Here is a 23,944-nt window from a genome sequence, read left to right on the forward strand (position 1 = left end):
AGTAGCTCAAGGAGTCGCATTCCCTTTCTGGGTAATGTCTCCGACACCGGTTCCAGTCTATTATAGACATATTCTGACTGCCTGCTTATCACTGTTATGTAAACGGCATTGTGGCCCTCTGGTACCGATTAACCTAACTAAAGTTCCAGTCACTGAAATAACACTGAATAACATCAGTCTTGAGAAACATGCATTTCTTTTGCACATGGTTTTTGAAATGCAATGTGCAGAAACTCAATATAACATTAACAAGGTCAAGCATTTCAGAGATTTGAACATCAGGCCAAGCATGGTTGAATAGTTTATTCATAAATCTATGTATATATGACATCCCATTCTTTGTGCTTTCAAAAAGAATATGTATAACTGATTTTCAGAAAATTGAGAAAAAGAGAAAATTGTTTTGTATTCTGAGGATTTTATTTATGAATCTGGATTCAAATTTATACAGGATTCCAGTAATTATATTTTGACTACATGTCCCAATGACATACACTGGACAGTCTAGAATTAGGTGAGGTTCCCTCCACCTGTGAGGTTCACAGGTCCACATTTGTACTCAGACTGTAGTGTGTTGGCGCACTCTGTGGTTCAGGTCAGGTGACTCTTTCTTCTTTAAACCGAGTATAGAACTGTTTTCCATAAATGTCTTCCACACTACCTTTTAAAGTTTATATTTGAATAATTTACTTTAGTAAAAGGCTTTCATATTCCAAGTAGAAGACGTTGCACATAAGTAAACATACTACCTCAGAGCATTAGTGAAGCAAAGTCACATTTTTCTCATATTTAACACAACTGAAAAAAATGCGGCATACAGTGAATTTGTTGCATTGGATTTCAAAAATAATTGCCAGCAGTTTATCCAGAAAACATTTTCTTGAATTTCACTTAAAACAGCTTGACCAACAATACCAAATGAACAATAAAAAGGACATTTCCCCCCCAATTATGTAATTATCTCTTATCTACAACCATTCCATAATGGTTATAATAGATATGTGCAACCTGAAGAATTTACTGAAACCCTAAAAATTCAGTACAAATGCCTAGAACTTTCATCAAATAACTGCAGCTGAGGCTAACAAAAGTAATGCAGAATGCTTACTGCATCTCAGACCATCACAGTGAGTCACATTTGATTTCTCCGCCTTGTGCTTTACCGTGCGGTCTCCGCTAGGACCGAATGGGCATCTAGTCTCCAAGCAGACAGAAAGTGCAGGTGTAGTGCAGCTAGTTGCCTTTAACACGGCACCATCGGCAGATGTGAAAAACATCTGCATACTGACATGTTTCCAGTGCAGTGACCTCATGTGATTTCTCTCTCTCTCTCTGTCTAGTTGGATGACATTCAACGTTTATTAGCAAGACCGGATCCAGCATATGGCTCATGTTGTAAAAGACTCCAGTCATGTCAGCGTGGTCAGACAGATGAACTAATGCCACTCGGCATTAAGAGCTGGTCACGAGAGAGTGTTAAAGCTGACTGGCTCTGCATGACAAGCTTGGCTTTAGAAGAGAGTGCAGTTCTTTTCAGGCTGATGATTTTAACCTGTGCACAACACTAATCATTCTCATAGCTTACACACATCAGTGTTTATTCAGTGTGATATAAATAGCTAATGAGCTGATGAGCTGATATTACCTACGACTGATTAATTTTTGAATTTCTAATTAATATACCTATATGCATTTTTTTTTACATGCATCCAATATCTACAGCCATGTGTAGGAACACAGCAGTTTAAATAAGAAGAAAACATATCTTGTACTTTTCAAAACACAAAAAATGTTGCATTGGATTTCAAACAGCACAAAAAAGAAAGTTTGTCATTAAAGGAAAGCTTTGTATGCTGATGTACATATGTGAAACTATTAAACAGGGACTATGGTGCAATAAAGCTTATCATATCAAAAATGCAAAACACAACTGAGAAATGAGGAGCTTTTTATGGGGGCTGGATTCAGCTTAATTCATCTTAAAAATCAAAAACTAAAATGTCTCAACATTAAAACAATCAGCAAAGCTTTGACTTGTAGAACTGCAATCTATATCTAAATAAAAACTGGCACACATGTCTCTGAACCACTCCACAAGTCAGATTAGGACACCCTTAGCCCTTAGCTGTGACATTTCCCACGAGCTAACACTAACACAAGCATTCATGCTTGAATGACTCACGTCACCTTATTGGAAGTTATTTCAGAGGTTTTGTTTGTTTGTTTTTTTGTTTACATGAACATTTACATGAACAGTGGCGGGCATAGTTAGCAACATGGCACACGAGCGTATCGGGTGCAGGGGATCAGTGCACAAGGACGAAGGCGCCTGCTCTCTGCACGGCGCTCTGAACTCAGGCTTCTGATAAGATTGTTGGTCTTATCAGACATGAAGGCTTTCTGTGCGTAATCTAGAGTCTCCTAATGAAGTTACTTAGCTCATTAACACAAGACTCGAACAGAAATCTCAACTAAACCACGACCCTATCAACAATACAGAAGCGTTTTAGTTTAGTAAGGTTCCTACTGGTTCGTATCAGCAGTCAATAGCTAGTGCGAAATGGTCTAACTCTTCATATGTGGTAGGAATGTGCTACCTCTGGAAACGTCCCAGCTGGGGTTGGAGACGCCATTGGCAGTCATGTCATGTTTCCCCACTGCGTCCTGCTTTAGACGACTCCACTGCAGCTGTGACCTCTTGCACCACAAAATCAATCCTGCAGTTGGAGCGGCATGGAGGGCCCATCTACGTCCACGGCCTTCCTGGCGGGGGCTTCCAATGGACCGACTGCTACCGGTCCTGCAGAGTCTTACTGGATTCCTGCTTTGAGAGACTTGAAGAGATTTAGCACTACCGAGTGATAATTATGCTTAAAAAATGCAATGATTTTCAAGAATGCACTTGATTCTTCTCCTGAGACCACAGCACAGTGAATCCAATTTCCAAAATGTCCTTTATCAGGATACAGTGTCTCATTTTTGGGTATGTCACAGTAAGTTTCCTTCGAGTAGATAAAAAAAAATTCTTTACGGTCCATAAAAACAGTCCTTTAGAGTTCCGAAACAAAGTCTTATATGGAGATATACGGTTAAGAAGTTAACCTGTACCAGAGTGAAGGAGGGACGTGCAACTCTAGACTGCCTATGGGGGATGTTTGTTGGGCGTTACTGCATACGATGATAAAAATTCGTTTTTGAGTGTATTACTTATGGTCACCTAAAACAACTAAATTTCACTATGGTTCAGTCTCAAAGTAAGTTCTGCCTTTAGTCATTGTTTCATGTTACATCGAGTCTGAATGATTATAGTGTCAAAACATCTAAATTTGTTGTTGCTTACTTGCACAGTGTTTTTGTGATACATTAGAAGGACATGCTCTTTGGATCCTTCTTCACAGTGGGCACGTGATTGTTTTTGTGGCTTCAGTTCATCCACTGGCACATGGACAGTTATTGCTTACATTGGTAGGAACACCTGTTCAGTCACAGGCAAGCAGATCTCCCCTCACTGCAGATTCACTGTCCTCTGAGAGGCCATTGAGTTCTCTAACAGTACTTACTTGCATTGAGACTTTCAGTTCTTACATGTGAAACGTGGAACATTTTTGAATATTTAAAAATATGGGCTCAGTCAGTTCAGAAAAACAACTCATGGGTTCCAAGACTGAGGAAAGACTTTTTTCCCCTCTAAAACTAGTTGCGTAGCAGCTGCAGCCTCGTCCAAAATGAGTGTCTTGTCCATTTCATAGCATTCGGCTAAACTTTTGCATAAAAGCTGCAAAGAAAAAGAGAGGAAAATCATTCCAGCTGCAATACTGTTAATGCACTTTATTTATTTTCTATAACCAATTTTTCTATCTCAAATCAAATTATCCATCTATCTATTCATTCACATTCCATGCTTCTTTTTTAGCATGTTTGTCTACGCAGCAGTACGTGAAGCAATTGCACAGTATAAATGCGTTGTGTTTTTTAAAGCAGTGCCCCAAAAAATGGTCTATATTTTCACTCTGACCTAGTTTCCAGGACACCTATACCACTCGTTTGGTTCCTGTTTGCTCGGTTCAGGTGTGCTGGGAGTTGGGAAGGAGTGGGGATAAAGCACCACGTGGTGAACCCTGAGAAACGGTGGTCTAGGCAGCTGGTCCAGAACATCACCAGTTCTACAGTGTGGGAACCAAGACGTCAGTCAGAGGAAAACCTTACCTCCAGTCCAGGCTGTGTGTGGTCAGTAGTCCATTGTGTCGAGCTGGTAGCGCAGCCGTGGACTGTTCTCGCTGTAGAACTGACTATACCAGCGCCGGTGCTTCTGGATGGCTGAGTCCTCCTTCACCAGAACTGGTTTAGAAATGTACTTCTTGTTGTTCCAGATCATCACGTCCCGCTCAAACTGCCATGGCAGAGACATTCACTTAGTGATTCTTGGTTACTGGTTAGGAAAACCTTAGGTGCTTCAGCGTTATGCAGCATTGACCCCTGTTATGTCTTGTTATTCTTCCAGATAATCACACACCTTCTTAAAATTGCCATCTGAAAGATAATTAATTACTGGTATTGATTGCTGAAGACAAGCCCCAAAGGCAGGCTGCTTGAATCCCTGGGTCATGTGTAAGAACTGTGTATGGCATGACTATAAAAATGCAATATTAGTCAAGCTATATTTTAGAAAGTAAACAGAACATAAACGTAAGGTGACTAAACACAAAAAACTATGTCTCTCATCTAAACATTTATAGATACAAAATTGTTAAACACGAAGAAAATATAAACACTATAAACTGTGAGACAATACCTTAACACCCTCTCATACACACACACACATACAGAGGGGATATGTCTAATGTTTAGACCAATAGAGCCATTAGAATACGATTACTGCAGTGTGTGTGTGTGTGTGTGTGTGTGTGTGTGTGTGTGTGTGTGTGTGTGTGTGTGTGTTTATAAATGGTTGTGTGTTACCTGGATACACTCTGCTCGCAGGATAAACTTGGGCACCAGCGGGGGGATGCCGCTCTGGTAGAAGATGGTGTGTGACACACACTGCAGCAGTGGTTCCAATGGGGTCACACAGTGCATGATAACCCCCCGACCCAGGAAGCTGTGGTCAAACAGCAGGAATACCACACCAGGCCCCACCTGGACACAAACACACATCTCCTCTCAGTGCTAATCAGCTCAACCGTACAGCAGCGCAAAGACATGTGCTGAAGAACTGCATCACTGGCTCTTCTTACACGTGTGCCCCAAACCTGATGCACTGTTTGCTTTGCAATCAATGTTGCCTTAGATCATTTTCCGCCACGTCACAGTCCATCTGCATCGCATGCCAACACATCACACCTAGTTACTCCACGTCACGTCACATCACGAGGCCGTACCCCAAATCCTCAGCTGCAGAGAACAGGTCTACAGCCCGGTCATAGAGCATGGCGCTTCACCCGATGAGGGGCGCAGCTGTCCGACACTTCCCCGTGCAGCTTTAAGTAACGACACCTCTCCCACGTACCACTGTGTTTAATTAGCATCGCCATGGTTACGAGGTAGTCTTTTTGAAAGGCACCACAAACACATATTCAAGGCTCAAATAAATGAGTGCTGATGGTGAATTGTATGTGAAGGACTTGGAATGTTTCGTGCAACAAAACCCCTCTTGTCTAGGAATGAATAAAGGCACTCAGACCTATTTGAATGAGTTCCTTTTACGTGTACGAAATCCTTCATATTGTGTGGGAGGTAGACTCTTTTAATTGAAGCATTACGTCCACCCAAATCATAGAAATTGGACTTTGGCAACGACATAAAATACACATTACGCATACAACTGATAACACAAAATAGATTTTACATTTCATAAAAGTAACAATGGACATATGCACCCAATCTGGACATATGCACCCAATCTGGACATATGCATGCAATCTGGACATATGCACCCAATCTGGACATATGCATGCAATCTGGACATATGCACCCAATCTGGACATATGCACCCAATCTGGACATATGCATCCAATCTGGACATATGCACCCTATATGCAAAAGCTAAGGATCAATCTCGGAGCTTTAATTTAACAAGATGTACATAAACAAATAAAAAACATATGTTGTGACTGCAGTGGTGGGACAAAGAAACCACGGTTCTTATGTCTCTGAATGCATGATTAACAAGACTGAAGCACTGCACTGATTCCCCGGTGACACCCACTGGTGCCCCCTGCTGCTCTGCTGTGGCATTACCTGCCTAGCCACCACGTTAAGATCCAAAAGAGGCCAGTGTTTGCCGAACACAGTAAGAGCATGCTTCACCAGCATCTGAGAGCAGTGTTTATATGGCTCTGGTTCTGGAGTCCACTCCACCTGGAACACACACACACACACGCAAGAGACACAGGAGGACATAGAAACATCGATGTGAACAAGATGATAGCAGCTTTACGGTTGCATCATACAATACTGGTGAATATGTGGAGTCATTAAGTTAAATGTAACAAAACCTTAGGAATGTTTAAATCCAATGTCCACCAAGGAGCCAACCTTTCATTTTCAAACCAGTAGGATGCTTTGCAGATTTAGTTTCAATCCTTTGCAACTAAGCACATCAGTACTTTACAGTGGTGTGGAAAAAATTTTATCATACAGCATAAGTAGTGTTTTGAATCATTTTCCCTATTGTAAGTTCAGGTTTATTAATAAACAGGACACTGAAGTACATGAAATAAGAATTTGTACAACCAGATGAAAAACAATACAGCTCAGTAAACAAATCCAACACTACCATTGATATCAACCAGTGCAATACAGTACTTACTAAAAATATTCATGATATTAGTCCAATGTCAATCCCATATAAACAAAAGTTTGATTATAGTAGTTTAAATGCCCTAGACATGGGGCTTAATGGTTGTAAACATTTCTTACTATTTTGTAGGAAATGGATGGACTCGGATCTTGCACAACACACTTAGGTAACCTTGCCAAGACAGGAGAAGCATAGCAAGGCTAGAAGAAGGTCCAACAAACATTCAGCAGAGCAAGTGGTGATAGGCATGCAAGCTCCTCATGGCATGTATGCATGGCTGGACTCTCCTGACGATGTCAGGTCTGAGCTAATCTGACTCCACACACTCTAGCCCCTGTTCCTTTAAGAGGATCAGGTTTGTTTTGAGGCTTCCTGAAATTGATAACCACATCTTTTGTTTTTAAAGGATTAGGTAACAGGCAAAAAGATTCTGCCTCTCCTGCGTAACCGTAGATCACATCAACAGCAGCTTGTATTTATCCAGGAGGAGATCACATCAACAGCTCACTCAACGTCACTTCAGCATACGTGACGGCTCCGCACCACAAGGCAACATCTGGTCTAGTGTATTCATACACATCAAGGAAGGCCAGCTTGTACACACTGTGCTGAGAACAAAGGTTCCCCCAGAATACAGCTTGTTGCCTCTCCATCAGATAGACATTCAGGACCAGCCATAGAATTTGGGAAATACCACAGACGGCTAATGTAGACAGAAGTTGACCATGATCAACTGTATCGAAGGCCCCGAAGAAGTTGATACATACAGTGTGAGCTTGTAGGAGAAAGGAAACAGTCAATCTGTTCTTCATGAACCTGTGATTCTGATTGCATTTTCAGGCTGACTGTTTGGTTTTTTTTTAAGATTCCTTCACATATCTTGTCTGTCTATACTCATATACTAAGCAAGGATATCTGCCTAAAGTCCTGAAGGAACAGTGGTGTGCTGTGTATTGGTTCAGCACAGACCACTGAATCCTTCCACTGAGTAAGAACCCGACCCGCTATCAGACAAGAATTCTACAGAATTGTTAGTACAAGTGCTAATTCTTCACTGTAGTTCACCTATGCCGGAAACCCATCCTTCTCTTCTGACCTGAAGCAGTTACATTTTCGGAGAAGCAGTTTAGCCTCACCAATCCTCAAGGTGCATGTCGGTCAGCATACCAACACTGACGGTACATCTTCTGGAGTAGGCATGTTAGCGGCAGCGTCCTTCCAGACAGAGGAGAAAGGTATGCTAAGAGTCTCACATTCGCCCTGCTGCAGGGTGCGAGCTCCTTTCTCACCTCCATTCTCCACAGCTCCCAACAGACTTAACCAACTCATAAAAGATTCCTCGAGCCAAGTTCTAAAGGTGGGTGAGTATCAGTCTCATACTTATTCCTCTTTGCTTGTTTTTGATGGAGTGAGTCACCTTAGAGAGGAGCATTTTCTACTCACACTTGTTCAGCTCGTCTTGGCTGACTGGTTTAAACACGTTGTAAGATGTCTAAGCCTTCTGTGCTCCTGAGAAAATAGCCTTATCGATCAGAGACACAACAGTCCCTTTGCTATAGCAGAACAGTCGTGCAGATACAAAGCTCGAGGGCGACTTTCAGACAGGAACCCTGCAGACTTAAAAACAGCGCTGTGATCTGTCGATAAGAGGTGACGAGAGAGGGCTCATGGGACAGCTGCTTCATATCTGGAACGATGGCGTTTAACCGGTCCAGCCAGTGCACTGGCTTTTCAATGCACAGCAGAGGGAGCTGTACTTTAGGGGATTAACATCTCCTACAACCACAATTACTGGTAAAGTAACTTTTATTGCCTGGCGCTCAACCACTGAGCCAACTAATACAGAACTCCACAATCAGAACTTTGGTGGGTTATAAAACACAACAACTATAATACAGTATAAACACTGGCAGGTGCAGCAGTCTCAGCCAAGCTCAGAGGCATTCATATTCATTTATATTCATTCATATTCATTTATAGTCATACTTGTCCTCAATTTTGGATGGGGTGGTTTCTAAGACCAACCAATTTAGCCATTTCTTTGACTTCAAATAGATGAATAAAAAGAAATAAGATTAACTTGGTTGTGTTGCATTACTACTCTGCATTTATATAAAACAAAAAGGACCGGAAAGCAGTGCAAATCAACTTAGAAAACCTTATACAGATACTAAAACAAGTGTAACTGCAACTACAACCAGTTTGACCATAAGAGATTGCATGCAAAGTCTGCATTACTAAAATGCTCATTTTAATATAATTTTTAATCTCATTAATATATGAACAATTAAAATGAACTTTTTTTGTTTACCAAAATCTTAATTTGCTCCCCCAGACATTGTCTGCAATGTGCTGTTCGCTACAGATTTTAGGACTGGTTTCATGTGGTACTGCTACACTGTAGTTGTGGTTTAGTTTTCTGCATGACTGTAGTCTAGTTTTGTGCAGTTCTTGGCAGCCTTTGTGTCCAAAACGAGCTTCCATATGGGAAAAATCTAATTCCCCACAGGACAGTTCAATTTCCCATGGGACACTTAAATGAATTTTGGATATGTCAGCCTGTAGGGAAGCTCACCTTCCAGTTGTGCCGAAGGAACTCCCAGGTCTTGCTGTTGGTGTAGCGCAGATCCACTCCACTCACAATGCCTGGCGTGTGAAGGTGGGCCAGATGAGCGATATCTGCAGCATTTTCTGGGATCTCCTACAGGGTGGTGGGAGTAGAGGGGCAGTTAGGAATCAGTTATTTTCCTCTTGCCGAACTGCATTTTAGGTATTATACGGATATATAAAAAGGCCATCAGTGCGGTAACTATTGGACATAGCCATATGTATACATACTCTCACTTTTCAAAGAGACTTTTGGATTAGTCAAATGTTCGTGGAGACGTTCATTTTTGTATGTTTTTTCAGCCCTGCTTATATTTATTTTAGTCTATTTTAAGTTCCTGTGTTAAGCCTGCAGTACCTCTATGTGTGCGTTGATGAAGTGCTCGGTTCGCCCACGGTACACCCACTCTCCACGGCTGATCTCCTTCTGCTCGGGGACGCTCCAAGCTGGCTCTTCTCCATCACAGTGGAACCACACCAGGATCTGCCCATTGATCTCACAACTTGGCCAGCAGCGAACCTTAGCAAACTCAGGCACTGGCCATGCATGCAGTCACACACACACACACAAAGGCACGTATACAGTACTACAAATTAGCTCTCTGGAGGTGCATACTGTCTATCTATCTATGTATTTACACAGAACCCAGTGAGGTCACAGGGATGTCATCAGTGTCTCAAGCTGAAGCTCTGGTCAACCTCATCGTGCCGATTACCTCTCTCAGCATATGGGATCTTGACGCACTTTCCATCGCTCCCGCGGAACTGCCACCCATGGAAGGGGCATTCTATGCAGCTGCCTATCACTCTCCCACCAACTGCCAAATTGGCTCCCAGGTGAGGGCAGTAGGCACCCACAACATAGGCCTTCCCGTCCTGACCACGGAACACGGCCACCTGCTCACCTAAAGACCCAAGCAGAGCATTTATAAATCATGACGTTTTGGAAATATTACTGATATTATCCTCAGTAACCCACACTAGAAAACTCATCATGAAAATGCAGAAAATAACCTGAAGAGGGCAGCATTGTGCAATTGATCCCTGTGGGTTTTGAAGCAAAGTGCCAACTCCAGGGTCACACATAAGACCAGTAGGCCAACGATCTTAATTTTAAATTTGCATTTATTAACATTTATTTAGATATGGAAAGCTAGTGCTAAGTGATAAACACCACCAGGCAAGTGAATATTGGCCCCAGGTGGCGAAGTGCCAAATGTTACAAAACACATACAGGCCATTTATGCTCCTAGTGTCCAGAACATTCTGTTAAAGGATCAAAGGTGACACCTCCCTTAGGGTGAACGGGGAATACATTATGGGTAGTAGGTAAGTAAAGTACCATGAAACACACAGGCTGAACTGACTTGCGTCAGATCTGAATCTGGGACAGGGATAAGTGTCATTTAAAAAGGGGGCGTCAGTCAAAGAAATAAAACATGAATGAGGAAAAAGTGAAAGCAGAGAGACGAAAGAGGTGTGGGGAGAAGTATGAGAAACATGAATTCATGTACAGCAAATCTGCTGTTTGAGTGTGACAATCTCTGACCAGCTGCTGCATCCTGTCAAGTGAGGTACATCGCACGCTGTCTCTCAAACTGCAGACCCTTCACACAGCTGTGACCCACATTTGAGCATCATGCCACTTTATCTCCGATGACTGACTGCTCCTCATCAGTGCAACGCCGAGGCATGTAGATCGATAACTACGCTCTCACTGCTTAAAGGCTAATTAAATAATACTTGCCTGAAAGTGGACTTTGGAGAGCACTATAAAATATTAACCGTGCCATAAGTGACTCATCCCTGAGGGTGACTTTAGCAAATTAGCACAGCCTCATGGTGCTGGGAGCAGAATGGGCGCCCCCAGTAGCTCTGCATGGTAAAAGAATACTGCACACAGAGACACGCCTGAGATTTAGCAAATATGCCTTCCACAAGCTACATGAGGTAGGGGTGTGGCGGCTGGCTGGCGGGGGGGGGGGGGGGGTATTACATATTTCAGTTGCAGAATCACTAATGAATCTGCACCTTTCATTGGTTAATTAGGAAAAAAAATATTATAGAGTATGTTCATTATTACATTAGGAATTATTATACAGAAGACTAGATCCATTATCACATTGTGCATTATTATGTAGAACACTATATTCTTTATTACATCAGGAATTATTATGTGGGAAGATAATGTTCATTATCACATCATGCATTAAAACATAACACACTATATTCGCGATCACATCAGGCATTATTAGGTACTAGGTTTTATTCATGTCATATTGAGCATTACTACATAGAAGGCTATGTTCATTATCAAATCATGCTTTCACAGTCAGCCTTACACATTCAATACCCAGCACAGTTCAACAACAGGCAAGGAAGAAGAATCTCACAGACACAAGGAAATGCTTAGATATAAGCACACAGTCTTCATGAACAGCCCAACACATCTTTAATGAACAACATACTGTACAACCTGCATGACTCCAGAATGGGTGTTAGTACTTAAGCACTCTTGGGTGTTAACCTTGCAGTATGCTGGAAGCAGCTCCGGACCACACCCACTCCCTGCTTCCGTTCTACACACACACACACACACACACACACACACACACACACACACACACACACACACACACACACACACACACACACACACACATTAAACGGTCTTGCTGACTCAGGAGACTCGATGTGCTTTTGCTGCAGAGAAAACATGAAACCCAGCAGAGGCAGGCATGGTGAGAGTGGATGTCGAGGGCACAAATCTCACACTCCTTCTGCAGGACAGGTCACAGCACGTCCTGCTGGAGGAATGTGTTAGCACATGGTTGTCCTTAGCTGTGTGGGGACCATCAGGATACATTCCTAAGCTCATCCTTTTACGTCAAGAAATGAAATTTGTATTAGCTTGATCTACAGCATATTTGTGTAGAAGACAATGTATCTCCCACTCTTGTGTTTATTGCTCTCTTTTTATTAGTGGACCCAGCGGTCATCTCCAAATTCCACTGATCCGACTGGTTAACGTGGTTCTAAAACACGGTTCTGTTTGAAACTTTTCCATGGTTAATAAAACAAAGCATGAGACACATGGTTCTCTGGGGATGCGACGTGTCCGATTCATTCTATAGTTATTCTAGCCTTTGCATTTTTCCATGTAGTAGTCAGGTTGTAGTTTTTCAATCCTGCATTTCTTTTATTTACAATATCATTTTATCACCTTATTACAAATGCTGTGTTATCTTGAAGCCGTGCGAAACTCTTTCAAGTAAGCATTTGTTATGTAAATACTTAAATATTAGCTAACCGGAGAGAACAACTATCTAAGAACCAGCTGTGGTTTTGTGCTGGTGACACCAATATAACAGTATACAGGATAATGTGCCCTTCCCAACCTTTTCATAAGGAGTCAGATCATTTCCTTAAACTGTACATGCAGTAAACCTTTGCTCAAACCTGTCTGTGCAGGGTAGGGGTGAAAGGACAGTCATTGAAATCCCCCATGGACTTTTAAATCTCAGGCAATGCAAGGTAAGCAGGAAATATATAGCAAATGTACCGAAAAATCTCACAAAATAAACGGTGTTCACTACATCCAATGCCAACAAATATTGATGCTATTCGCTTGAATTATGTAGTTAGTATGTTCCCAGTATTAAATTAACTAATTAAACATTAAATTAGTGACGAACACGAGATTATTTATTGCTGTAGCCTAGACTTTTTAAAAAATTTATTTTCAATTAAATTAAATTATTTTAATTAAATTAAATACATTTTCCAGTGTAGTAGTAGCAGTAGTAGTAAATTAATGTATTCTTTGCAAAGAAATGACTACAGTTATTCTAATAAGCTTATTATGACATAACCAGTCAAACTGATTAATCATTCTCACAAATAAGTAACTCGGAGTAAGGCCGGACTAGAGTAAGGCCAGACTAGAGTAAGGCCAGATTTTTCACATTTTCATTCACTAGAGATGCATTGCATTGCATCAAAATGGGAACATTCCTGGAATTGTTGGTGCAGTGGAGGACACACTGAGTGAGTGACCTGTGCTTGTTGTTTCTGTTATAAACATGAATATGCATTTATTGTGGTGCAAGTTTTACTTTCACTAAACGTTGTGCCCACCACACGAAAGATAATTAAATTGAACAATCATTGACAAAAATCTTGTCTTTGCATCTTTTTTTCTAATACACCATATCTGTAGCTTTAGGAAAATTCAGTTTATGCAACGCTTTGCCGTACTTCTGGACTGAAAGATTTACTGTGTGCCTATTATGCAATAGGAAGGAATTGCAAGTGTAATGTTTTACATGTTTTACTTTACACCAGTAATTTAAATACTTATTAGTTATTAGTTTTTAATAATTATTTACGTTTGTGATATAATAATGAGAAAATGTATGTAAATGTATTTATTTAAATTTTCGGTTTCCGACTGCCAGTGCTTTTCCAGCAGGGATGCCGAGGCGGAGTCAGTAAAGAAGTACTTAAAACTCGTTTCTAAGTTTGGACACTAAGAAGGCTTCTGGGAAACATTCGCAAAAGGTATTCTTTTGGTTTTTGGTCTTTTGGCATTCTTAAAGGTTCATCGTTCTTAAAGTAGTTCATATATCAGTGAGATTAATCGCTATCGGGAAACGCACCCCAGAACAGTTTGGCGTGTTTAGATTCTTTCTGTGCTTAGGCACTGCCAAGGCTCATTCCAGATTAGCGCCTGTGTTTTGGGTTCACCTTTTGTATACCTTCCTGTAAATATTCACCCGGTATTGTGTTTGTGGTGTTTGTTTTGGTTACATTATTGTGCGTTATTATTGTATTATACACGTTTCCTTATCAACTGCACTTAATTCCTACGTGTGTGGGGGTTTTTGCTGACTCCACATTAGTGCCCTCGTTCTTCACGTGCCTGCTTGGCCGCCAAGACCAGAACCTAACAGTAATAAAAATGCAGCTTTATTTCAATATGAGTTCTCTCCAAGAACTCAGTGCTACCATTTCGCTCACAGCAGAGCATACGAGAGGTAGGAGAGTGAATGAGTTGCTCTCTGGAGGATGTTCCGAGTGATTTAATTAAGCTACACAGGTGAAAAATACTATTGGAATAACCTGTGCTTAGAGGCACCATTTGAAAGGAAAAGCAGTTTCATCAAGCTTTGCAAAAACCTTTTTCTCCAACTGCATCTTTGTACTGTGATGTTTTGCGAGGACTCTGGTCTGTTCCCGGGCCTTCTCCATGGTCATCCAAGAGACACTTCAACAGAGACATGAAAAGAATCGTTTCTAAGTGGCTAAGATGTATCCAGACAATTAACAAAGGTGGTTTGTTTGAAGTTTACACTGAAAACCCAAAGGAGTGTGCAACATAATAAGGTCTCTCCTAGCAACCTGGCTGGCCCACCGAAGGACACGTTAGAAAGAACAAAGGGCAGGAAAAGTAACCAAAGATGCTGAACTGCCTTAGCAACAAGATTCAAAAGAGTTGAATCCTCTGTTTGCAGCAGAAGGGTCGGAGCAGGTCAGTGATACAGCAATACTAGCAGGACTGGTGACATGCTCGGGGTCAGCATTTCTGGCCGTCCAGTCCCCAGGGACGCCTGTGCTGATTCTTGTGCTTTTTCCGATTTACCTCTTGGAGTTCCAAAGGCTTAGCTGATGTGCTGCATAGATTACACTGGTCAATAATGATTTTGCTTTCCTGCAAAAATATCTGTCTATTGTCTATATTTGCATGCTGAATCCAAATATGTTTTCAGAATGTATCTCTCACCCATAGTTATTTGTGCAAGTATACTCATATGTCATTATGTATAGTGCAAAAAAGCGGTACCAAGGAAAGTGGAGCCCCTCTGTGTTGGCAGATTACTGCTGGACACTACAGATGAATGTTCCTGAGACCTAATGTAGGCAAAAATCATACACTGTACATATTAGAGGTCTGCACATATTTTAGGCTTCATTTATGAATAAGTAATATATAATTAATATAAAATTGTATTATTATGGTATCACAGACCATATGTGATAGAAAGATTCTAAAAACACATTCGAATTCAGTGTAAAATGTACTATAAGGTCCTCCTATAGCAAAAAAAAGTTAAGATTTATACAGTGTTATACACTGTATATCTGTTATTTTGTATTGAGTAGGATATTGCAAACTGTTACACTGATACTAATATTGTCTGATTGAAACAGCAGTGATTTTACTTAAGTAATACACACATAACCAATTTATTTTCAGTCTTATTTTTAATACTATTTTTATTATTTTATGACTTATATTTAAAATAAATAAATACATAAAACCACTTGTTTCTTTATTCAACAAAGCTAGTCTTTGCAAGGAATTAAATTGTTTAGGAATATGATTTGTTGAGGTCTGCTCTGGGTTGCACGTTATGCTACACCCCGTTTTTACACACAGACTATGAACATCACCAGCTAACTGATGTACTGTTCTCCTTATATCTCACCTACATGCTATGCATAAAAAAAGTATGTAGCCATTCAAAGTGTCAAGTGAATATGCTGAGAAGATAAGAAGAGATCTGACCCAAATTTTCAACTTTGAATTAATTTCAATGAATATATTTACTTTTTTTAAAATCCCCCATGTAACTACTGTATTCCAGAGTACAGACTCCAGCCCTACACAGGATGTTCAAAATGTTCATATATTTAACTGACTTAACATCTGACTGAATTAGTTAGTTATGAGCAAAGCCATATGACACACGGTGTGGTAGATATGAGCAAAGCCATATGATACACGGTGTGGTAGAACAGGCTAAAGCCAACAACTCTACTAGTGCTGTGGCTTCCAAGAGTTGACACCGCCCACCCCCCGTACAATACTAAAGAAACCTGACGGACATCACACATTTCACATAATCTAATGACGTGGACAGGTTACAGTTCTAATTCTTTACTTTTTTTACTCACACACAAAAGCATGCACTTGAGTAATGGGGACATATCGGTTTCCCATAAACCGATGAATGCAGACTTTTGATAAACGTGAACGCAATGCTTTGAGAATTGAAGCGGGCATGTCGCACTCCATACAAAGCACTGTAGTTTTTAGAGGGTGCACAGCAAGTTAGTGTGAGAAGAGTGATTGGAGTGACCTGAAAAACGGTTGCGATAGTGAGGAACGCTATTTTTATACCACATGCACACACGTAGCCCAGACACAGAGCCACAGAGATACAGGAGGAGGGGAGGGATGCGCCGGTACGCTCGGATCGCGTAGCTCACCTCCCTGACCTTTAATAAAACTTGTCAAGAACAGAAGAAATTGACAGAAACCTGAGGGTGCCACACAGAAAGGAATTGGCCGTTTTCGGGAAGGCACGGCTTTCCGCAAGCGCGCTCCCGGGCGCGTTTTGGTGAACACTAGATACATACCCAGGACGGTCACGCTCCTCACGTCTCCTCGCTCCAGCATGTGCGAGTCTAAGGCCCGGTACCACCCGTTCGGGTAAACCGGCGGCAGCTCTCCGGTCTTGCGCCTCCGACGCACCTCGTTCGCGGCTTGGGCGCGGGAGCGACCATCCGCGGCGATGTAGCCCACGTCGTCCGGGCTTCGCAGCAGCTCCAGGGGAGCGAACAGCAAGCGGTAAAGCCAGCCCGCTGCGAGAAGCAGCACCCCCGCGGAGATGCACGCCGCGGCCCGCGCCGGGGCTCCGGCCAGCCCGGTTTTCCTCCACAGCTCGGGGTACGCCGCACCGAAGAGCAGGTCGCAGGGATCCCGGGCGTGCATCAGCACGGCGGCGGTCAGGACGATCGCGCCTATAGCGAGCGCTTTGAAGAGCAGTGAACTGCCACAACTCTCCATGATGCTCGATTAGTGCTCCCCGCGCGGTGCAACCGACAGTCAAACGCGCGCGCGCGCGCGCGTGTGTGTGCGCGTGCGCCACTAACGCACCGTCACGGAAACACACTGTTAAGACCAGCGAGCGCGACCCACGTCCCCTCCGCGAGAGCTGCACGATGCCGCATCGTCCGTCTTAGACAGTAGACAGGTGAGCTGTAGGCGACCTGTTTACGCACGCGCCCCACGGACGCGTCCGAAATGAGCTCGCGAGTCCAACGCGCCCTGGAAACGCGATGCGGTGGCTGACACGCCTCCGCAGGTGAGAGTCACGAGGCGGTCGGGGATGCACGGCTTTCGTGAGTCGTGTTTTTGTCATAGTCTTGACTCATTGGGACAGCCGAGAAGACCGTACTGCATTGTCGAGAGTGCGAGTTACTTGCTGAAATTAAAATGGAAATTTAAATAAATAAATAAAAATTCAATAGCTCCAGTGGTAATGTAGTTCGGCACGTGGCCATATAGCTGCAGAATCCAGCATGCACAGCGATACGGGATCCAGGATCTGGTCAGAAATCTCAAAGCCCATAGTCGTGGTTAGTCTGGTAGTTCGGTCTTTTTAAATACGAGAGCTGTTTAATTTTTATCACGATGAAAAGCGCTTTCTTGAAGGAAAAGGCTCAGATTTCCCTAAAATGTGATTGCTGTCGTTTTAGTGGTATTTCGCCCCAGCCTTTATCGGCCCTCTGTGTTTAAAGCACGCGCGGAGCCTCAGGGATGGAATATTCCAGACGCTTTGCTTAATCTTCAAGTTGTGCAATAAATAAGGGTGTCTTTGTGCAGGAAAACGTTCCCAAAATGCTGGACTACAGCCTTTCAAGACCAGAGCATGCACTCTGTTCTAAAGCAAGCCGAATACGTTTAGCACTCTGGCGGATCCATTAACCTTGTGCATTGCTGTTCACGTTTGCACTCTCACAGCTTCCAGTTGTCCGTCTAACTAAGATCTGCCTTCTTGCAGTGCTAAACCGAATCTAACACACCTGCTACAGCTAAGAAGACACTGACCACACAAGGACTGAGAGGAAGCTGGAAGGTAAAGAGGCGGTAATAACTGTGTACAGAACTCCACTGTCCTCTAGTGGTGAGAGTACCACAGTATTCACGTGATGGCATCTGCATTCCCTTGTATGTGTATACAGTATACAACCCGTGGTTGCTATATAATGAGGTTTAATGTGAAAAGGGGTACATATTTGGATTTTGACATAGAAAGGGAAAAATTGTATCATCATTTTACTGTATATGGTTGGTACAAGCAGGAATTTGGTGACGGGAATGTTTCATAAAACAACTAACAAATGTTAAGCCCTTAAGCAGAGAGATGGTTTGTTTTATTGGGTCCATTTTTTTTGGCAATCACAGGAAGCTGTGCAGAGTGTCTAAGACAGATACTGATCAACGGGAAGTGAAACTGTTTCGTTCACATTTGGGAAGCTCATGTAGGTGGTGGTCCAGAAGTAGACAAAGCGACTCCTCATCTTCTGTTTGACAGAGTCCTTGCCCGTGTTATGGTTGATGTCCACAAACTGGTGCCCTTCACCAATGAACCTGGGCCAGAACACCGGTATCTCAGAGCCACCGACATTGGGGTCTCTGTGAAGTAGCAAGAGAAGGAAAAGGGGAAAGAGTATTGGGCAACTCAAGGAAACCATTCATGAATTTTTTTGAACATCTTTCTATCGTCAAAAATGTATGATAGAAAGAACATGCTTAAAGAGCTTCTAACCTTTGAAGATGCGATACGCTTAGTGTTCATAACTCAACTAATAAAGCAGCAAACTGTTTCCACTTCTTATCGGTGGTTTAATTCCCCAAAGACATAAGCAGGGCTGTCGCATATGTTACCCAGTCTTGGCGAAGTTGGTCCAGTAGGAGATGAAGTGTTTGGAGACCTTGCGATGGCGAGGGAAGTAGCCCAGGGGAGTGGTGAAGGGCTTCCCAAACACGTACTGCAGGTCGTCAGCGTGGTCCGCCCCCATCCAAGACGGGTAGGCGGGGAGTCGGCTGGGCTCAGAGAACAGGTAGGAGTAGGTGCGCGCCGTTCTGTCGGGAAAACGGAACGACAAGTCTGATGAAAGCAGAAGGATGCAAGAAAATGGGGAGCATTACATTCAGCTCCAGAAGCCGGTTCACATTTAGGCCTGAACAGTAAGTTTATTTTATGATCGTCAGCCTTGTTTCCGTGGTTTGGGAATCCTAACACACGTGGGGCGCGTCGCTCACTTGGCGTGCTTGGCGTGCAGATACAGGGCTATTTGGGTCGGGACGAGGAAGATGTAGTCAGTCTCAATTTCCACGATGGTTCTTTTGATTTCGTCCTTGCCAGGTTTTCCTCCCCAGCTGGAAGTGTATTGCTGCATGGCAGCAGCCGCTGCAGCTGGGCCCTTTGCCCTGGTCAGGGCCGTCAGGAGCTGCTGCACGTCCTCCCTGCGTGGAGGGGAACAGCAAAATGTAGAAGAATAAAAGAATACACAGACTTCTCAGACTGAAACTGCTGATCTCAGAACAGTTTCCACATTTTTCAGACGACTTTCAAATCAAAGTCCATAAAGAAGTGAATAGTGAAATTCTTCCCTTGGCAGGACCCAACCTTGCACAGGGTGTCAGTCGATCAAAGGACCATAACATTTTAGTTTGTATGTATAACTTCTAGTCTCTAATAACATTGCTGCTCCAGAAATATTATCTGCATCTTTATTTATTTATTGATGTTTTTCATAGTTTTGTCCAACACATAGTTTTGTCTTTTAAATGCTAAATGTTTTCCAGCTTTGCATTGTGGGAATAATAGAAGGAATATTTACATATTATTTATACTGTGCACTTGTACAGTATATGCATGAGGGTAAACATGAATTCAACATAGCTGGGCTATTTTCAGTTAAATTGGGCTTGATCGTGGTCCTTATATCCCAAACCAGCACTGAAAGATACTGGTAAATATGAGATGTGATGTCATAAATGGAAGAGCCAAAATCACATTTCTACATCTACGGCATTTAGCTGACATGAGAATGTGAAGGAGAATCTCTCGAGGTGTGCGCGTGTTTTGAGGGACAAAGCACAGGCGAGGAGATCAAATGTCTCCTCTGATACGATCTCCTACAACGTGCTGAGAAGCTTTAGAGGAAGACACAGAAGCAGAGGCACTTACACTGGAGTCGACTGGATAGGCTGATTTACAGACGGGACGTCAAAGCCAGTGAAGATATGCCCATCCATGTCGTTGATGCCAGCAATATAGTCAATGTCAGCGGCGTTGTGGAACAGGGTGCTGGGGTCATCAGGGAGGAAATCACCATCAATTACGGGGGAGAGGACCAGGTTCTGCACAATGGGGTCTGGAGGATTATGGACATAACTGGCAACTTAAGCACGGTCAAGGCTTAGCTGTGTTTGGGTCTTAAATGAACTGGATTATATACGCTGCTGAATAGAAAGTTACAATAAACAGCGAAACAAGGAAAATTGATAAAGGAGCTCCAAGTACGATTTGTTTACATATATGGTCACCAATATTTTTTATACACAGAGGAACTAATTAGCTTTTGCTTCCAGTTTGTTTCTAAAAACTTTCAACTTTGCTGTTAGTGTAAAATGTGTAAAACAAAATGCTATCACAATGCCACATAGAGTAGTAGAGTGTGTGTGTGTGTGTGTGTGTGTGTGTGTGTGTGTGTGTGTGTGTGTGTGCGCGCGTGTGTGTGCGTGCATGCGTGTGTGTTTCTCAGCGACAGTAGCTGACGCAGGAATTATTCTGGTCATTATTTTGCCTTCGATTATCGTAATCGCTCTGCTTACGTGCAGGAGAGCCCTTCAGGTTGAGGGTTCCAGCGAGAGTGAGCTCAACAGGGTCAGTCATCTTCAGACAGTTCACCATGCCCGCATCAGTGGGGCAGCCTACCTTCCTAGCAACCTGCCAGCCGAGTAAGCAACGCAGCATAAAATACTAAGCATTTTCTTAACCGTGTTTATCACACAAGATAACGGTCTCCTGTTTTCTTAAGGCCTAAAAGCAGATTTTTAAATGCAGTGGTAACAGTGCCAAATATGACTGAATTGGCACTGGCATATTACTGTTTGCCACAAATTGACTGCTGAGGGTAGTAAGTAAACAGATTTGAGTGTAGGTGAGGAAGGTCGGTACAAAAACGTTTTACGACTTCTCTGGGTTAAGTTAAATAAAAGTTAAATGTCAGTTAAACCTCCCTTATATTTACAGATGCACATCTTTAGGCAGTAGGTTTTTTACACACACGTACCTCCTCTGCAAATGCTCTAGGATTCCTGTTAACCGCCCAGGGACACAGAGCGACACCACTCTGAGATATAGCCCTGCGAATTAAGCCTTTGTTGTGGGGGGTCAGCATCTGTGCAGGCAGACACACACACACACACACACACACACACACACAGACGTACGCACGTGTATAATAAACAGTACCTACACAGTAGCTATGCAGGTACTAGATGAAAGGATGTAAAGCACCACTCTACCTGGAAGTTCACACTGGCGGCTCCAGCAGATTCTCCAAAGATGGTAATGTTCTCGGCGTCTCCTCCAAAAGCCCTGATGTTTCTGTGCACCCACGCTATAGCAGCTTGCTGATCCCAGAGGCCATAGTTCCCTGTAAATCAAGGTGTAGTAATTTAATTAGATCCAAATTTGTTAAATTCTCATGTCAACAGGATCCAGTTAATTAGATCCAAATTGTTAAATTCTCATGTCATGTTTCAAGACTCATGTTAATACTCTTTCACTGAAATGGCGTTAATTTGCTTGGCAAAGCACTCATTTCCTAGCTTGTACCAGGTAATTCAGAATCTCCTGAGCTGAGGAACCCGAGGGTGCCGACACGGTAGTTTACGGTCACCACGATGACGTCTCCTCTGTCAGCAATCTCCTCTCCGCTGTACAGGTAGTTATTTAGGAAGTTAGCGCCCTGAGAACCCCCGACCAGGTAGCCGCCTCCAAAGATGTACAACATGACAGGAAGGCCAGTGGAGACTACAGAGGGAAATCAGACACCTAATACATACACCATGGCTTAGTGCTATCATGGAGGTCAATGGTCAGGCGTGCCGATTACTTACCTTTTCGGCCATGGGGGACCCAGATGTTGAGGTACAGGCAGTCTTCACTGCCTCTTTTATTATTTTGAAGTAACGTTAACTGCAGACACCGCTTAGCAAAGTCCTTGGTCTTCAGAATACCTGTGCAGAAACAGGTGGAAGAATTTGGACCACAGAAATCAAATAAAAAAATAAAAGCATGCCTTGCTTTTTTAATTTATGATGCAGAAAAACTATGTTAATTGTGCCAAACGCCTGAGCACACAAACATATCTGGATTACAGTGTTAATTATAACTGTAATGTAGTTGATTACATAGTTACACAGTCCAAATTCAACGAAACAAATTATTTATCGCTTACCAACATATGAAGAACTTGGACACAGCCTACTATTTATGCAATTTCACATTCAACTTTCTGTATGCAGGCACACGCATGTTTGGGCATATACGTAAATGACCACAAATATAAATTCAAACAAATTAAACTGATATGTTGGAATGAGTTGCTGTGTCTGCAGAGCTAAATGCACTCACCACTCCAGCCAGGGTGAGGTTTGGGTTTCTCGAATCGCCCAGGCTGGGCAGCAAAAGGGACTCCCTTAAAGACATCCATGGAGCGGAACAGTCCTACCTTGTGGTTTGTCCCCTCCACCATGCCACCTTCTGTGTATACAGCTCCCAGCTACAGCACATGGAGCTTGAATAAATCACCAGAAACTCTTCGATCGAAAATGAGTGCTTCCAAACTGGGACGTGTGATTTGTGATCAAAGAATTGATAAATGAAGGGAGTCAATTAAAATAGCATTCATACATTTGAAATAGCTCTCGCAGTCAGTTTGTTCTCAGGATCATCAGTTAGTTAATGCAACCATTAGCATACCTAATCTGAAGCTTTCTTTAAAATATATATATATATAATTTTTTAAGTACAAAAAGTACATTTTAATTATGAAACTGTTGTAATATTAAAATGTAAATATTCACTCACACTTGTGGCATGTGCAGTACTAAGCAACAGGCACAATGCTGCGAAAAGCCTCCACACCTCCATCATCATTCACCAGGCACAGGTGTGAAACAGATGATCTGTCTTTCTCCTTTTATTTACTGTGTGTATATTTAAATATATAAACATGTCTGCTCATATCTCTTAAAAAAAAGAAAAAAAAAGATGTACTTTCTATTCTTATCTCAAGGGTCAACATGTGGGTTTTTATCTTTAGTTCTCATAGTTAAACACTTGGGTACAGAATTCAGTACCAAGTCTAGTTCAGGACCCGGTGAAAATTACGTTTAGTCTGCATTTACTTTTTTTCTGAAACATACGCTAGAGACAAACTAATTGTGAGACCTTTCAACCAGAACACACCAGAGCAGGCAGGTTTATCACAGCATGAAAGCAGCTTATTACTAGTCCCAGTGTTAGCATAAGCACAGTTCAGGGTGTTCCTCAGTGGGCTTTTAATACCAATCACACCCACCCACCCATACACAATTCAACCTGTTAGTGTGATTTGTACAAAGACCAACCTGAGATGAAAACATAAAACTGACCCCACACTATGAGG

At 42.5% G+C, this 23,944-nt stretch overlaps 2 protein-coding genes across 3 annotated transcripts; both read right to left on the reverse strand.

Annotated features, from left to right (window-relative positions):
• Window positions 1-398: 398 nt before the first annotated feature.
• zgc:92275 (cholesterol 7-desaturase nvd) lies at window positions 399-17,486 on the reverse strand. 2 transcript variants are annotated; one of them, XM_027004259.3, is made up of 8 exons: window positions 16,829-17,484; window positions 10,123-10,311; window positions 9,765-9,943; window positions 9,375-9,500; window positions 6,238-6,357; window positions 4,960-5,136; window positions 4,207-4,390; window positions 399-3,775 (listed from the first exon to the last, which is right to left on the reverse strand). In XM_027004259.3, exons 1-7 carry the CDS (start codon window positions 17,256-17,258, stop codon window positions 4,229-4,231), a joined length of 1,383 nt encoding a protein of 460 aa, XP_026860060.1. In that variant the 5' UTR covers window positions 17,259-17,484; the 3' UTR covers window positions 399-3,775; window positions 4,207-4,228. The 2 variants fall into 2 exon arrangements, with proteins under 2 accessions (XP_026860060.1, XP_081575666.1); XM_081719540.1 differs by lacking the exon at window positions 6,238-6,357 and having other exon boundaries at window positions 16,829-17,486.
• Window positions 17,487-17,664: 178 nt separating this feature from the next.
• On the reverse strand, window positions 17,665-23,433 carry cel.2 (carboxyl ester lipase, tandem duplicate 2). Its single transcript, XM_027004233.3, has 11 exons — window positions 23,365-23,433; window positions 22,909-23,056; window positions 22,392-22,511; window positions 22,108-22,305; window positions 21,795-21,925; window positions 21,560-21,667; window positions 21,099-21,213; window positions 20,452-20,638; window positions 19,521-19,724; window positions 19,143-19,340; window positions 17,665-18,890 (listed from the first exon to the last, which is right to left on the reverse strand). Exons 1-11 carry the CDS (start codon window positions 23,431-23,433, stop codon window positions 18,677-18,679), a joined length of 1,692 nt encoding a protein of 563 aa, XP_026860034.2. The 3' UTR covers window positions 17,665-18,676.
• Window positions 23,434-23,944: the final 511 nt, after the last annotated feature.

This window comes from Electrophorus electricus, chromosome 8 (genome assembly GCF_041902795.1).
Source record: "Electrophorus electricus isolate QZ-2024a chromosome 8, ASM4190279v1, whole genome shotgun sequence".
NCBI lineage: Eukaryota > Metazoa > Chordata > Actinopteri > Gymnotiformes > Gymnotidae > Electrophorus > Electrophorus electricus.

Bases quoted from the DNA above. Each gene is read 5' to 3' on its own strand.
- cel.2 (XM_027004233.3), bottom strand. From the start codon at position 23,433: ATGATGATGGAGGTGTGGAGGCTTTTCGCAGCATTGTGCCTGTTGCTT. The intron at 23,057-23,364 runs GTGAGTGAATAT...CATGTGCTGTAG, and splicing joins GTACTGCACATGCCACAAGT to CTGGGAGCTGTATACACAGA. The intron at 21,668-21,794 runs GTAGAGTGGTGC...CTGCCTGCACAG, and splicing joins CCGCCAGTGTGAACTTCCAG to ATGCTGACCCCCCACAACAA.
- zgc:92275 (XM_027004259.3), bottom strand. From the start codon at position 17,258: ATGGAGAGTTGTGGCAGTTCACTGCTCTTCAAAGCGCTCGCTATAGGC. The intron at 6,358-9,374 runs GTGAGCTTCCCT...TGTGTGTTCCAG, and splicing joins TCCTTCGGCACAACTGGAAG to GTGGAGTGGACTCCAGAACC. The intron at 5,137-6,237 runs GTAATGCCACAG...GTTTGTGTCCAG, and splicing joins TTAACGTGGTGGCTAGGCAG to GTGGGGCCTGGTGTGGTATT.